Source organism: Littorina saxatilis, linkage group LG13 (genome assembly GCF_037325665.1).
Source record: "Littorina saxatilis isolate snail1 linkage group LG13, US_GU_Lsax_2.0, whole genome shotgun sequence".
In the NCBI taxonomy this organism is placed as follows: domain Eukaryota; kingdom Metazoa; phylum Mollusca; class Gastropoda; order Littorinimorpha; family Littorinidae; genus Littorina; species Littorina saxatilis.
In genome coordinates, this window is record NC_090257.1 from 37,722,612 (window position 1) to 37,738,569 (window position 15,958).

At 41.1% G+C, this 15,958-nt stretch overlaps 1 protein-coding gene across 1 annotated transcript; it reads right to left on the bottom strand.

Annotated features, from left to right (window-relative positions):
- Nucleotides 1-6,497: 6,497 nt before the first annotated feature.
- LOC138946091 (beta-1,3-galactosyltransferase 2-like) lies at nt 6,498-9,399 on the bottom strand. The gene is made up of 2 exons (XM_070317601.1): nt 8,071-9,399; nt 6,498-7,646 (listed from the first exon to the last, which is right to left on the bottom strand). The coding sequence occupies exons 1-2, from the start codon at nt 9,314-9,316 to the stop codon at nt 7,036-7,038; spliced, it is 1,857 nt and encodes a 618-aa protein (XP_070173702.1). The 5' UTR covers nt 9,317-9,399; the 3' UTR covers nt 6,498-7,035.
- Between the last annotated feature and the right edge of the window lie 6,559 nt (nt 9,400-15,958).

Genomic DNA, 15,958 nt, shown 5'->3' on the forward strand with positions numbered 1-15,958 from the left:
TAGTAGGCTATGTTTGTTTATGTTTGGTCGTTATTCTTGCCTGTGCATGTATAGTTTGTTGGTTATGTTTGGTCGGTTTCTTTGCCTGTGCGTGTATAGTATGCTTGGTCGATGTATGTATTGTAAAGCGCTAAGAGTAGACATTTGTCTAGAATAGCGCTATAAAAGTTTGCATTATTATTATTATAAGCAAGAATATTGCTTTTTTAATCCAGCCCTCGCCCTAATATAGGGTCAACAAGAACAGAAAACAATATAATTAAAGAACTATCACATCAAACTTAATACATTATAACTGTATATACAGATACAAATTTAAGAATAAAATGTCATACTGCATTTTAAGTACAATTTCCAATGATAAAAAGTGTCAATTTTTAACATAACTTAATTTAGATCTGCATATTATTATAACTTTGTTTAACATGCACATACATTTTAAATGAATTGATGAACCATTCAGCACATGTTTAGTTGCATTATGTGCGACATATAATTTTTTTTGAAGCTGTCTGTGTTTGTTTTATGCTTAAGAAAAATAGGCAGTGAGTTCCATAGGACCGCACCTGAATAAAGAAGGCTTGATTTGAAAAGGTCAATACGTGGAGTCGGTGTTATGATTTTTAGTCTGTTATAGTTCAAAAAAAAATTATCACGTAATGTCTCCGGTGCATATCCTGACATCACTTTATGCATTATAACACCTTTATTATACATTAATCTTTTTTGAAATGGTAATACTTGCAAATTTTTATGATCAGATTCTGAAGGAGTGTGAATTGTTAGCATAATAAGCTTATCTGCTCTTCTGTGAAGACTGGCTAAAGGTTTCAAAACATTAGCACTTGCACAATCCCATACAGTGGATGCATAATCAATATTTGACAAGATGTGATTGTAAAAAACAAATCTTTCGCGAGTGGAGATTCAAGAAGTGTTTTATTTTTGATAACTGATATATTTTTTGGGAAGCAATCTTACACATGTAATCAATGTGATCATGCCATGATAAATTATTATCAATCTTTACACCAAGGATATCTGGCTTGTTTATTTATTGATCTGCTGGCTTGTTCTGTGTATATCTGGCTATTTGATTTATTTCCTTTCCTTTATTTGGTGTTTAACGTCGTTTTCAACTACGAAGGTTATATCGCGACGGGGAAAGGGAGGGGGGGATGGGATAGAGCCACTTGTTAATTGTTTCTTGTTCACAAAAGCACTAATCAAAAAATTGCTCCAGGGGCTTGCAATGTAGTACAATATATTACCTTACTGGGAGAATGCAAGTTTCCAGTACAAAAGACTTAACATTTCTTACATACTGCTTGACTAAAATCTTTACAAACATTGACTATATTCTATACAAGAAACACTTAACAAGGGTAAAAGGAGAAACAGAATCCGTTAGTCGCCTCTTACGACATGCTGGGGAGCATCGGGTAAATTCTTCCCCCTAACCCGCGGGGGGTATTTGATTTATTGATCTGCTGGCTTGTTCTTTCCTCATCTGGCTTTTCTCTATGCTGGCTTGTTCTTCGTTCATCTCGCTTGTGTGTTCATTGATATGCTTGCTTTTTACATTTAGTCAAGTTTTGACTAAATGTTTTAACATAGAGGGGGGAATCGAGACGAGGGTTGTGGTGTATGTGTGTGTGTCTCTGTGTGTGTGTGTGTGTAGAGCGATTCAGAGTAAACTACTAGACCGATCTTTATGACATTTTTCATGAGAGTTTCTGGGTATGATATCCCCAGAAGTTTTTTTTCATTTTTCCGATAAATGTCTTTGATGACGTCATATCCGGCTTTTTGTAAAAGTTGAGGCGGCACTGTCACACCCTCATTTTTCAATAACATTGATTAAAATTTTGGCCAAGCAATCTTCGACGAAGGCCGGACTTCAGTATTGCATTTCAGCTTGGTGGCTTAAAAATTAATTAATGACTTTGGTCATTAAAAATCAGAAAATTGTAATTAAAATTATTTTTTTTATAAAACGATCCAAAATTACGTTTATCGTAATCTTTATCATTTTCTGATTCCAAAAACATATAAATATGTTATATTCGAATTAAAAACAAGCTCTGAAAATTAAAAATATAAACATTATGATTAAAAATAAATTTCCGAAATCGATTTAAAAACAATTTCATCTTATTCCTTGTCCGTTCCTAATTCCAAAAACATATAGATATGATATGTTTGGATTAAAAACACGTTCAGAGAGTTAAAAAGAATAGAGATATAGAAAAGCGTGCTATCCTCCTCAGCGCAACCGCTACAGCGCTTTTCTGGATTGTTAATTTCACTGCCTTTGCCACGAGCGGTGGACAGACGATGCTACGAGTGTACGGTCTTGCGGAAAAAATGCAATGGCCCAATGCGTTCAGTTTCATTCTGTGAGTTCGACTGAGCTTGACTAAATGTTGTATTTTCGCCTTACGCGACTTGTTCATTGATATGGTGGCTTTTTCGTTTGCCATCTGGCTTTTTACATTTAGTCAAGTTTTGACTAAATGTTTTAACATAGATGGGGAATCGAGACGAGGGTCGTGGTGTATGTGTGCGTGTGTGTGTGTGTGTGTGTGTGTGTGTGTGTGTGTGTGTGTGTGTGTGTGTGTGTGTGTGTCTGTCTGTGCGTGTGTGTGTGTGTAGAGCGATTCAGACTAAACTACTGGACCGATCTTTATGAAATTTTACATGGGAGTTCCTGGGAATGATATCCCCGGACGTTTTTTTCTTTTTTTCGATAAATGTCTTTGATGACGTCATATCCGGCTTTTTGTAAAAGTTGAGGCGACACTGTCACACCTTCATTTTTCAATCAAATTGATTGAAATTTTGGCCAAGCAATCTTCGACAAAGCCCGGACTTCGGTATTGCATTTCAGCTTGGTGGATTAAAAATTAATTGATGACTTTGGTCATTAAAAATCTGAAAATTGTAAAAAAAAAAAATATATATATATATAAAACGATCCAAATTTACGTTCATCTTGTTCTTCATCATTTCCTGATTCCAAAAACATATAAATATGTTATATTTGGATTAAAAACAAGCTCTAAAAATTAAAAATATAAAAATTATGATCAAAATTAAATTTTTGAAATCAATTTAAAAACACTTTCATCTTATTCCTTGTCGGTTCCTGATTCCAAAAACATATATATATATGATATGATTGGATTAAAAACACGCTCAGAAAGTTCAAACGAAGAGAGGTACAGAAAAGCGTGCTATCCTTCTCAGCGCAACTACTACCCCGCTCTTCTTGCCAATTTCACTGCCTTTGCCACGAGCGGTGGACTGACGATGCCACGAGTATACGGTCTTGCTGAAAAATTGCAGTGCGTTCAGTTTCATTCTGTGAGTTCGACAGCTTGACTAAATGTTGTATTTTCGCCTTACGCAACTTGTTGTTCTTTGAGCTGCTTGCTTGATCTTGAATCATCTGGCTCGTTTGATGTTGATCTGCTAACATGCTCGTTGGTCATGCATCTATTTTGATTGATTTGCTTGCTTGTTCGTTGGTCATCCGGTGTGATTAAGCGTTTGCTGGTCTATTCTTCTTCTTCTGCGTTCAGGGGCTGAAACTCCCACGTTCACTCGTGTTTTTGCACGAGTGGATTTTAACGTGTATGACCGTTTTTACCCCGCCATTTTAGCAGCCATACGCCGCTTTCGGAGGAAGCATGCTGGGTATATTCGTGTTTCTATAACCCACCGAACTCTGACATGGATTACAGGATCTTTTCCGTGCGCACTTGGTCTTGTGCTTGCGTGTACACACGAAGGGGGATAAGGCACTGGCAGGTCTGCACATAAGTTGACCTGGGAGATCGGAAAAATCTCCACCCTTAACCCACCAGGCGGCAGCGGCCGGGATTCGAACCCACGACCTTCCACTTAGGAGGCCGGCGTCTTACCACTAGGCCACTGCGCTGGTCATTAATTTGGTTAGTTCCTTAGTTCTGGCTTCCTGGTAAGCGTAGAATCATGAAAAACATGCATAAGCAGTCTTCACATGCACAGCGTAGATTAATAACCAGGGAGGTAACCAAATGTTTGTAACAATAACATCTGTCAGATGAACTGACGTGTTAAACGGGCAAGTCGTTTTTACTATGGACTGAATACAAATGAGTCATTATCAAGTCCGCTCCTGCCCCGGTGCGGTTATGGTCACACACACACACACACACACGCAGGCACGCACGCACACACACACAGACACACACAGACACACACACACACACGCACACACACGCACGCACGCACACACACACACACACAAACACACACACACACACACACACACATACACACACACACACACACAAACACACACACACACACACATTCATACACACTCCAAAAGCAACACGTAAGGCATAACTAATAGTTTTTGTCAGCGGTTTAGACATGACCAGGGAGGTAACAAACACAGCGCAAGCGAAAGAAAGACGGCAAACAGACAAGTGGGAGAGTTATGTACCCTGAGTTAAATGCAAAGTTAGACTTAACTCATCCACACCCTGTCTATACGTGCACTACAATCAAGCAGAGAACCACACGCGGAGGGCTGTCTTGACTTTAAAGGCACAGTAAGCCTCCCGTAAACCATCACAGATACTGTCAGGCTTTTACACACAGTACAAACACCCTTCCATTTGAACGCTCACCAAACGGGAACATCCCAGGTGCCCTCCGTGAAGAGCGAGCAATTTTCAAAGAATTTATTTTTGCGTGGTTTATCTTACCCCTGAGCCATCGTAAACCCGTGTGATCCAGTTTCCCTTTTTACATTTAGTCAAGTTTTGACTAAATGTTTTAACATAGAGGGGGAATCGAGACGAGGGTCGTGGTGTATGTGTGTGTGTGTGTGTGTGTGTGTGTGTGTGTGTGTGTGTGTGTGTGTCTGTGTGTGTGTGTGTGTGTCTGTGCGTGTGTGTGTGTAGAGCGATTCAGACCAAACTACTGGACCGATCTTTATGAAATTTGACATGAGAGTTCCTGGGAATGATATCCCCGGGTTTTTTTTCTTTCTTTCGATAAATGTCTTTGATGACGTCATATCCGGCTTTTTGTAAAAGTTGAGGCGGCACTGTCACACCCTCATTTTTCAATCAAATTGATTGAAATTTTGGCCAAGCAATCTTCGACGAAGGCCGGACTTCGGTATTGCATTTCAGCTTGGTGGCTTAAAAATTAATTAATGACTTTGGTCATTACAAATCTGAAAATTGTAAAAAAAAATAAAAATTTATAAAACGATCAAAATTTACGTTCATCTTATTCTCCATCATTTTCTGAGTCCAAAAACATATAAATATGTTATATTTGGATTAAAAACAAGCTCTGAAAATTAAAAATATAAAAATTATGATCAAAATGAAATGTTTGAAATCAATTTAAAAACACTTTCATCTTATTCCTTGTCGGTTCCTGATTCCAAAAACATACAGATATGATATGTTTGGATTAAAAACACGCTCAGAAAGTTAAAACGAAGAGAGGTACAGTAAAGCGTGCTATGAAGCACAGCGCAACCGCTACCGCGCCAAACAGGCTCGTCACTTTCACTGCCTTTTGCACTAGCGGCGGACTACGTTCAGTTTCATTCTGTGAGTTCCACAGCTTGACTAAATGTAGTAATTTCGCTTTACGCGACTTGTTCACAATGTAGTCGTCAGTTAGTAATTTGAATGCGACTCGATGTGAGCTTATCTGCAATAGCACGTTATTACCCCTCACTATGCACGAAACAAACGGCTGTGGTTCACAAGAACTCTAGCGATGGCTTTTGACTGTTCAGAGGAACTGGCGATGCCTATAAACCGTCGTCTGCTACGAGAACCACGACCTTTTGTGATCCTGCTTCCGGGCTTTTTTTTTTTCAAACTTTCAAAACTTCGAATTGTACGATCTTGTCTTGATGAAAAAATAATTCTTTTATGACTTAAGAATGTTTGTGTAACAAGTTGTCAATTTATTATTTAGATTTTAAAAGTTAGGTCTAGCGCCAAAACGCACCACGGTCCGATTGTCTCTGAGCAATCGGCGCAAAATTAATTCTTTAAAAAATGCTCGCTCTTTACGTAGGGCACCTAGGATGTTCCCGTTTGGTGAACGTTCAAATGGAAGGGTGTTTGTACTGTGTGTAAAAGCCTGAGAGTATCTGTGATGGTTTACGGGAGGCTTATTGTGCCTTAAACATGTACAAGCATTAGATAAGATAAAATAATACAATTATGGCATCGGCAGGCAAATTTGCTTTGAATAATAATCGAGCCAGCGCCCATTCTGTCATACATCCCCCAAGGCTTTTCGATGAGATGAGAGCATGTGTTTACTTACACGCATAACCGTCTCCCCCACCTTAAGACGCACAGGCACACAAACGCACGCACGCTCACACTAACACACACACACATACACACACACACACACACACGTACGCACACACGTACACACACACACACACACACACACACACACACACACACACGCACACGTGCACTTACGCACGCACGCACACGTGCACTTACGCACGCACGCTCACACTGACGCACACACTAACACACACACACACACACACACACGCGCGCTCACACAAACTGACACACACACACACACACACACAAACGCACTCTGAAACACACACACACACAAATGCACTCTCTCTCTCTCTCACACACACACACACACACACACACACACACAAGCGCACTCACACACACACATACACACAAACAAACACACGCGCGCGCTCGTACAGATAGTGGGATATTTTGCTGAACAATTAATGAAACCTGTGTCAAATCAGCAAAACGATCTTTACAGGAAGCAGCAATGCAGTAACTGTTGGTTGTATATTGTGTATGGAAGATGCTCGTATACCATGTAAAAACCTGGAGGGATGTATATTGGTTTACCAATTGTTCTCTCGCAAAGAAATTGTTGGTTAAGAATAGGGGAGGCTACAGCTAACTAACTTTTACACTGTGGCTTTGTCGACAGGGGCCATCATTCCCGTCAATGTTTGTCGCATCGCCCTTTAGTCAGCATGCGCCATATATCGTACAGTTTACTGTAAGGTTTGAACCTGGTCTGGCTGACAGACCGACCGTCCACGAGCTCGCATGGCCTATACTGAAGCTTCTCGTGTGCGAAACTGGGAGAGTGGATTCTCTGGACGCCCGCGGCTTTGGCCAAAATGCCCGTCACGTAAGCATCCTCGTTCGGTATCAGGGGCATCCGTTTTGATGTGGAGGCCAAAGCTTTGGCCGCATTTCCAGACATGAGATACGATGGCCCAGTAAGGTACCTTGGAAATTTCGGGAAGGGGTAGAGATCTTTTTCGACGTTCCATTTTCCTTTCCTCACCACTGGTGGTTTGTCAATATGGTGCTTGAATCCTAAAATGTAGTTTGAACGATGCGACGACAAGGTCTTCACAAGGTCGTATGCCAGCGGGAGGTTCACGAACGTGTCTTCGTCGACCTTCATCACGTGACCTGCGCCTGCGCAGTGCGCGACGCTCCACTGCAGAGCGGCGGCCATTTTGAGGCTGAGGTTTCGGTAGTTCTCGGTAAAGTCCGCTTGTACGATGTCGCCGTAGTGCTTGCATTCTTGCCGAAGTATATCTGGAAAAGAACCCACCCATTGTGTTGTCAAAACAAGAGGCAAGGCTTTCCAAGCTTACGAATAAAAACACCGAGTTATCCACCAATTGCATTCCATCTGTAACTGATAAGTGAACCCACCCCGACCCCCCGATTCTCACATTCACCCCCCTATTGCCCACCACTAACCCCCAAATACACATCATCATCATCATCATCATCATCATCATCATCATCATCATCATCATCATCATCATCATCATCATCCGCCTCCAAATCATCATCATCATCATCATCATCATCATCATCATCATCATCATCATCATCATCATCATCATCATCATCATCAAAACTACCACCACCACCATATAGTCACCCACACACACAAATCATTATCATCCTTCTCCTCCTCCTCCCCATCATTATTCTCCTCCTCAAAACTTACCAGCGTTCCCTCCAACGCCGAAGAAGAACACGAGCTTGACCAGGTCAGTCAGATTCGTCCCGCTTCTCGGCCAGAGCTGACCATAGACTGGACTCGCCCACGTGCTCCTGATCGCCTCACGGTGCTTCACGTGCTGCACCACCGACGGCACAATCACCAACAGGACAGGACCCGTCTCGGGGCATCTCGAGCAGTTCATCAACACCCTCGGGAAGGAACGGTGAACGAGCGTTGGACGAGGGGTGAAGAAGGATGCCTCCTTGGAGAGGTACTCGTCAGGGGGAAAGTCCTGAAGGTTGTCAAGAATGAAGTCCAGTCTCGTCATCTTGGTGTTGTTTAATCGGGACGAGAGTTGTTTGGGAGTGTTTTTCATGTTGTTGTGGTTGTTCAACAAAGACTCCGATTTGTGGAGGACGGAGTTATTTCCGTTGTTGTTTAACTGAGACGAGAGCAGGTTGGGATTGGTTTTTGTCTTATTGTTGCTCTTCGACAAAGACTCCAATTTGTGTAGGACTGAGTTGTTTCCGTTGTTGATTAACCGATATGAGAGTTGGCCGTTTAGAGCGTTTTTCGTTTTATTGTGGCTCAAGAAAGACTCCGATTTGTGAAATGTTAAGTTGTTACCGTCGTTTAACCGAGACGAGAGATGGTTAGGGGTGTTTTTCGTTTTATTGTGGTTCTCTAACCATGACTCAGCTTTGTGCACTTCTGAGATCTTGACGTTTCTCAGACCGACCTTCGTTTTGGAGGTTCCTTCGTCACTTTTACGAGACGAGGCGATTTTATGTTTAGGTTTAGTTTTAGTCCTCTCTCCAAGTTTATTTGGTTCTATGTTCTCCGCTGCACCCTGTACCGGCTGAGAAGATCTGTTCACCTTTTGCGTTGCAGCTGCGGTTGTTGCAATTTCCTTTAAATGCAGTCGTTTGTTTTCTTGTTTATTGTTTGTGAGTTGTCTTTCATCAAACCTGTTGGTTGTTATGTTCTTTCTTGACAAGTTCTTACGATATCTCGTCCACATTTCAACAACTGTCGTGTTCAACCCCGTAGCTACTTTCCTTGGGGAACGGTTGAATGCTGAAGTAATTGTTGTGGCGTCACAGGGGTAATTTGAGGTGTCAACAGTATATTTTTGAACACTGGTATGCAAATTAAGCGGCATCGTCCAATGGATGCAGAGAAGGAAAAGTGAATTTGCTGTAAAACTGAAGAGCAACAAGACGTGCCAGAGTCGCCTCCCTTTGGCCATTTTTGCGAGGTCTTAACAGTGGTTTGGGACAAAGAGGGCCGAACAGCCCGAATTTAAAATGCTATAGGGGATAAAATTGCTGATGGTGAATGTTAATTTCTGAAATAAAAAAGAAAATAGCAAACATGTTTACGTGTACCTTGCAAGCAACTATTGCTTTTTCATGTAACCAAGGGCAAATTGTGAAACATGTATGTGCACTCGTTCTTACATTCACGCGCCTCCACACACACGCACGCACGCACGCACGCACGCACAACACACACACACACACACGCACACACACACACACACACACACACACACCACACACACACACACGCACACACACACACACATACACACGCACGCACACACACAAACACACACACACACACACACACACACACACACACACACACACACACACACACACAGAAATAAAAGTTACACCTTCGTAGACTATACGGTATTGTGTCATAGGAAGCCTATAAAAAAATTGCAGATTATGTACCAACTTTCCCCCAACTTTCAAGCGATTTCAGAAGGCTCCAAATTAAATCAAATCGCTGCCCATTTGAGCAGTTCAAACGCTCAAACTAAACTTCGCCAACCAATTATTGCAACAAATGTACCAAATTAAAGTATTAATTCCCTTGTCATTCCATTCACACTTTCTATGCCAGTTTTGGCCGTTCCCTTGACGTTTTGGATCACCTTTGAGATTACAGATCTATTTTAAAGGGATCACGTGACCACCGCTCAAATAAGGGTACCCTCAAATCGACCGGGCAAAAACGGAAGGGACCAATAAAAAATAGACGAAAAATCACAATAGGCACAACTTCAAAACTTGTCCGTGTAATATGAACGTCAAACTAATGATCTACCCTGAACATGTTGTTTTGTTTAGTTAGAGTATTTCGTGCTCTACGCTACTCCTACTGATGCAGTTGTCGATCGCATGAGCGGTCAAAAACGAGAGTTTTTGTGTCAATTTTGAGGGGTACCATGAAAAAAGCGCTGTATTTCAGCAATGACCTGGTGGATTGTTTTGAAACTTGTTTTTCCCCTCATGTGTTTGCATGACTAGCAAATGTATACCAGTGGTTACACGCAAATGAAACTTCGGTATTACCTGTATTAATCATTTGTCTGCAGACATGCGAAGTTGTGACTATTTTGGACACAAGTGAACAATCCTATGACAGGTTTAAAAACGTCTCATGTAACATCTAAACAAGTACCTGTGAAAATCTAAAGTACCTCTACTATGTTTGCAAAAATATTGTGAAAGTATCAAAGCATTCCAGCAAGTCATTGCTGAAATACAGCGCTTGTTGCCATGATACCCCCTTACCATTGTCACCAAAAAAAAACAAGAGGCGAAGCCTTCAAGGCTCACGTAAGAAATCGACAAACAGTAACACAAACTCAATCACTTCGTCACACATACACACACACACACACACACACACACAGTAAGCGGCATAGGTGACACTGTGCAAGAAAGCGAGACACTAGATCTAGATCTGAATGGCCGATTTCGAAGAAAAAACTAGTCTCGGCCCGCTCAAAATAACAATGACCGAGACTTTCCGTAATTCCTTCGCGTGACGTCTAACCCTCTTACGTCATAATGTGACGTCTTCACATGTTGTGACGTCTTCAAATGTTAAAGTTTCTACCACAGACATACATACATATACATACGCACGCACGCACGCACGCACGCACGCACGCACGCACGCACGCACGCACAGACAGACAAAAGTTAGCATCGCATAGGCTACACTTACGTGAGCCAAAAACTAGTTGTGAACCGTGCATGCCATCGACACCTGCATCAGTACTGAGTAGGAATAGCATAGCACACGAAATACGTAAGCTAACTAAACAAAACATTATCGGGATCATAGCAATCTATTATCAACCAATACATACTGACAATTCAAGGCCTTAAAATTCAATTTAATCTGATCTTTTAACAGCGGATACAATTCCAATATACAACAATACATTACTTTTGATATTTGGAAAACATTCATTCGTTGATTGCATTGTGCAGTATCACAGGTATATGATAATTATCTATATTATAATACGCGACCGTTTTGGGGCCTTGCATCGCTATCTCCTCCCAAACCCGGCCGATTTGGGCCCCGATCTCTGGGGTTTCTCGGAACGTTTGTCCCCGCACACGATGCGCCCGGTTAGAATAGACGATTCCGAAGCCAAATGGCTTTTTCCGGCATTCTGACGCGCCATGTTCTAGCAGACGACTTGACTGGAAGGCCTCCCCATTGGCTGTTAAACGAACCGGGTCTCCCATTGGCTCTGACCGAATGAGCTTATCGGAGCGCCACCTACGCCCGCACCGGGCAGTTGAAAGCTAGACGCATCGATAAGCCCTCGACTCGGCGAGTGTATTTGTTCAGCGCATCGACAAGCGCGACAGGTAAGTCAGTCTCCTTCTTAAAGTGTTCCGAAACCATTTTGCCACAGTGTACTGTAACCAGAATTTATCTTTACTTTCGTTTTGTTCCTATTGTGCTACGATCTGCAAATTGTAAGGTTCCGAAAGTGTCGTCTGTCGAACCGGCAGCTGTCTCCTAGCTCTGTCAAAACTTGCTAAACCCGTAAAAACACAACAAGTAAGATAACAACTCAGTATGATTATATTCTAGGTTTAATATGACCATGACTATGATTTAGGTTGGTTTGATGCCTTTCATTTGCATTTCGAGTTCGTGACTCGAAGTTCCACGTGTGTTTTGGTTACGTCAGCAACTGACTGTGGGCAGTTTTGACATCATTGTAGATCTCTTTTTCGTTGAGAATAGTTTATTTAATAGCAAAGACGCTCTAACAAGATTTTGCAGAAGAGTTGCTGCCAAAAACCTTTCAATTGTTGGAAATCGTGCAATGTTCTATTTTTTGGATATTTGTTCATTTCGTTTTTAGTGTACTCCACTTCAAGGTGGTTTAGTGAGTGTGATTTTGATTACTTCCCTTGAGTTGGAAAAGTATTTTGTTTCACAAATGTTCTGAGTATGGTTTTTGTTTGTTCTTTCAGATTTTCACCATAGCGACTAAGTACAAATGTTGAGTACCAAACAGTTGCATACACCTGTGTACAATCTGTATATTCTTTTTCCTCTAACAAGATTTTGCAGAAGAGTTGCTGCCTAAAACCTTTCAATTGTTGAAAATCGTGCAATGTTCTATTTTTTTTTATATTTGTTCATTTCGTTTTTGGTGTACTCCACTTCAAGGTGGTTTAGTGAGTGTGATTTTGATTACTTCCCTTGAGTTGGAAAAGTATTTTGTTGCACAAATGTTCTGAGTATGATTTTTGTTTGTTCTTGCAGATTTTCACCATAGCGACTAAGTACAAATGTTGAGTACCAAACAGTTGCATACACCTGTGTACAATCTATGTATTCTTTTTCCTCATTTTCTTCACATAGGAAGACGTCATTCTCTTCCGCAGACAAGGCGACAGATAGGGGGATGTCCACTCTCTTCCGCTGCTGTTGGTGTTCAGGCGTCGACAACTTTGTCCACACTTTACAGGTAAATCCCAATGAATTGATAGCAAATGCAGGTTCTACAAATTTGAGCATTTTTAATTTATTTGGGTGATTGCAAGTGCACGTTCTACAAATTTGGAGACTTAAATGCCTCTGAATTATGAGCTATGAATTTAACACGCTCAAGTTCAATTTTACCCATACACCTGTGTACAATCTATATATTCTTTTTCCTCATTTTCTTCACATAGGAAGATGTCATTCGCTTCCGCAGACAAGGCGACAGATCGGGGGATGTCCACTATGAATTTAACACGCTAAAGTTCAAATTTACCCATACACCTGTGTACAATCTATATATTCTTTTTCCTCATTTTCTTTTTCCTCATTTTCTTCACATAGGAAGACGTCATTCTCTTCGGCAGACAAGGCCGCAGATGGGGGATGTCCACTCTCTTCCGGTGCTGTTGGTGTTGGCATCGACAACTTTGTCCACAATTGACAGGTAAATCCCAATGAATTGATAGCAAATGCAGGTTCTACAAATTTCAGCATGTTTAATTTATTTGGGTGATTGCAAGTGCACGTTCTACAAATTTGGAGACTTAAATGCCTCTGAATTATGAGCTATGAATTTAACACGCTCAAGTTCAATTTTACCCATACACCTGTGTACAATCTATGTATTCTTTTTCCTCATTTTCTTCACATAGGAAGACGTCATTCTCTTCCGCAGACAAGGCGACAGATAGGGGGATGTCCACTCTCTTCCGCTGCTGTTAGTGTTCAGGCGTCGACAACTTTGTCCACACTTTACAGGTAAATCCCAATGAATTGATAGCAAATGCAGGTTCTACAAATTTGAGCATTTTTAATTTATTTGGGTGATTGCAAGTGCACGTTCTACAAATTTGGAGACTTAAATGCCTCTGAATTATGAGCTATGAATTTAACACGCTCAAGTTCAATTTTACCCATACACCTGTGTACAATCTATATATTCTTTTTCCTCATTTTCTTCACATAGGAAGATGTCATTCGCTTCCGCAGACAAGGCGACAGATCGGGGGATGTCCACTATGAATTTAACACGCTAAAGTTCAAATTTACCCATACACCTGTGTACAATCTATATATTCTTTTTCCTCATTTTCTTTTTCCTCATTTTCTTCACATAGGAAGACGTCATTCTCTTCGGCAGACAAGGCCGCAGATGGGGGATGTCCACTCTCTTCCGGTGCTGTTGGTGTTGGCATCGACAACTTTGTCCACAATTGACAGGTAAATCCCAATGAATTGATAGCAAATGCAGGTTCTACAAATTTCAGCATGTTTAATTTATTTGGGTGATTGCAAGTGCACGTTCTACAAATTTGGAGACTTAAATGCCTCTGAATTATGAGCTATGAATTTAACACGCTCAAGTTCAATTTTACCCATACACCTGTGTACAATCTATATATTCTTTTTCTTCATTTTCTTCACATAGGAAGATGTCATTCGCTTCCGCAGACAAGGCGACAGATCGGGGGATGTCCACTCTCTTCCGCTGCTGTTGGTGTTCAGGCGTCGACAACTTTGTCCACACTTTACAGGTAAATCCCAATGAATTGATAGCAAATGCAGGTTCTACAAATTTGAGCATTTTTAATTTATTTGGGTGATTGCAAGTGCACGTTCTACAAATTTGGAGACTTAAATGCCTCTGAATTATGAGCTATGAATTTAACACGCTCAAGTTCAATTTTACCCATACACCTGTGTACAATCTATATATTCTTTTTCCTCATTTTCTTCACATAGGAAGACGTCATTCGCTTCCGCAGACAAGGCGACAGATCGGGGGATGTCCACTCTCTTCCGCTGCAGTTAGTGATCAGGTATCAACAACTTTGTCCACTCTTCATTGTGGGTGACGCGAACTGCGACAGGATTTCTTTCCCAATTCTATAATTGGTGTTTCATATTGTTTTTACACATTTTAACTAGCAATGTAGCATGCTTCTTAATTGAAGCCTGACAAAATCATTTTGTCACATTGACTGAATTCTCAGACTGTCCACATTGACTGAAATCTCATAAAAGGGCACCATTTAACGACAGAACCCACTGTATATTACTTTTTTATTCCTATTTGCTGATGTGTAACCCCATGATCCACAACCCACACCCAATTTAGCTGCTACAGTGTGTGAACAAACTATTGATGTACTTTTTACAATGAGCGGTTTTGCTGCTAGCATTGGTCACCTCCCTGGGCCCAAGGGAGAGAAGCGTCTTACCTCCCTGGCGCGAGCGCTAGAGGACACGGGTTAAAAATTGCTTCTTTGCGATGTGTAAATCGGTACTTTTCTATTTAATTTCTGCAGCTTAGGTAACTGCGCCATGTGTAAAAGATGGGTAGCATATGATTCGGACATACCTCGACACCACACATTTAAAAAAACAATGAAGACTTATGCGCAGTTACCTAAGCTGCAGAATAAAATGGAAAAGTACCGATTTACACATCGCAAAGAAGCGATTTTTTTCCCCCGTGTCCTCTAGCGCTCGCGCCAGGGGAGGTAAGCAGGGCTAGCAGCAAAAGCGCTCATTACATGTGTTCTGCATCTGAAAATTGGTTGATGATGGTCTGGAAAGATAGCTTTTGTTGTCAAAGTCAGGGTACTTGCCTCACAGAGTGACTGGATGTGCAACTATGTTTGCATTCAGATCATTTCAAACCTAAGTTGGTGATGTGTAAATATTTGTTTTTATTCTCTTTGTACACAGCTTTGCAACTTTAGTTCAGTGTGTTGTGTGTGGTTTTAGTTGTTACATATACATTGATATTTTGTTCATTTTGCACATGATTGCATTTTCTCAATCCCTTTGAGTTTGCTACTGTGTGTGTGTGTGTGAACAAACTGTACTTTCGCTGTACTTTTTGCAAGTACGGGTGTACTGATGTGCAACTATGATAGTGTTCTTCATTGCGATCATTAGTGCTGTCTTTTTTTTCCAGCTCCCAATTGTAAGCATGACGATGTGCACACAGTTCATTTGCACATTTAGCGTTGTAAAACATCAGAAATTGTGAAAGAAACAATTGAAAGTCACGTTTAGCGTTGTGTGAGAGTGTTTTTCTCTA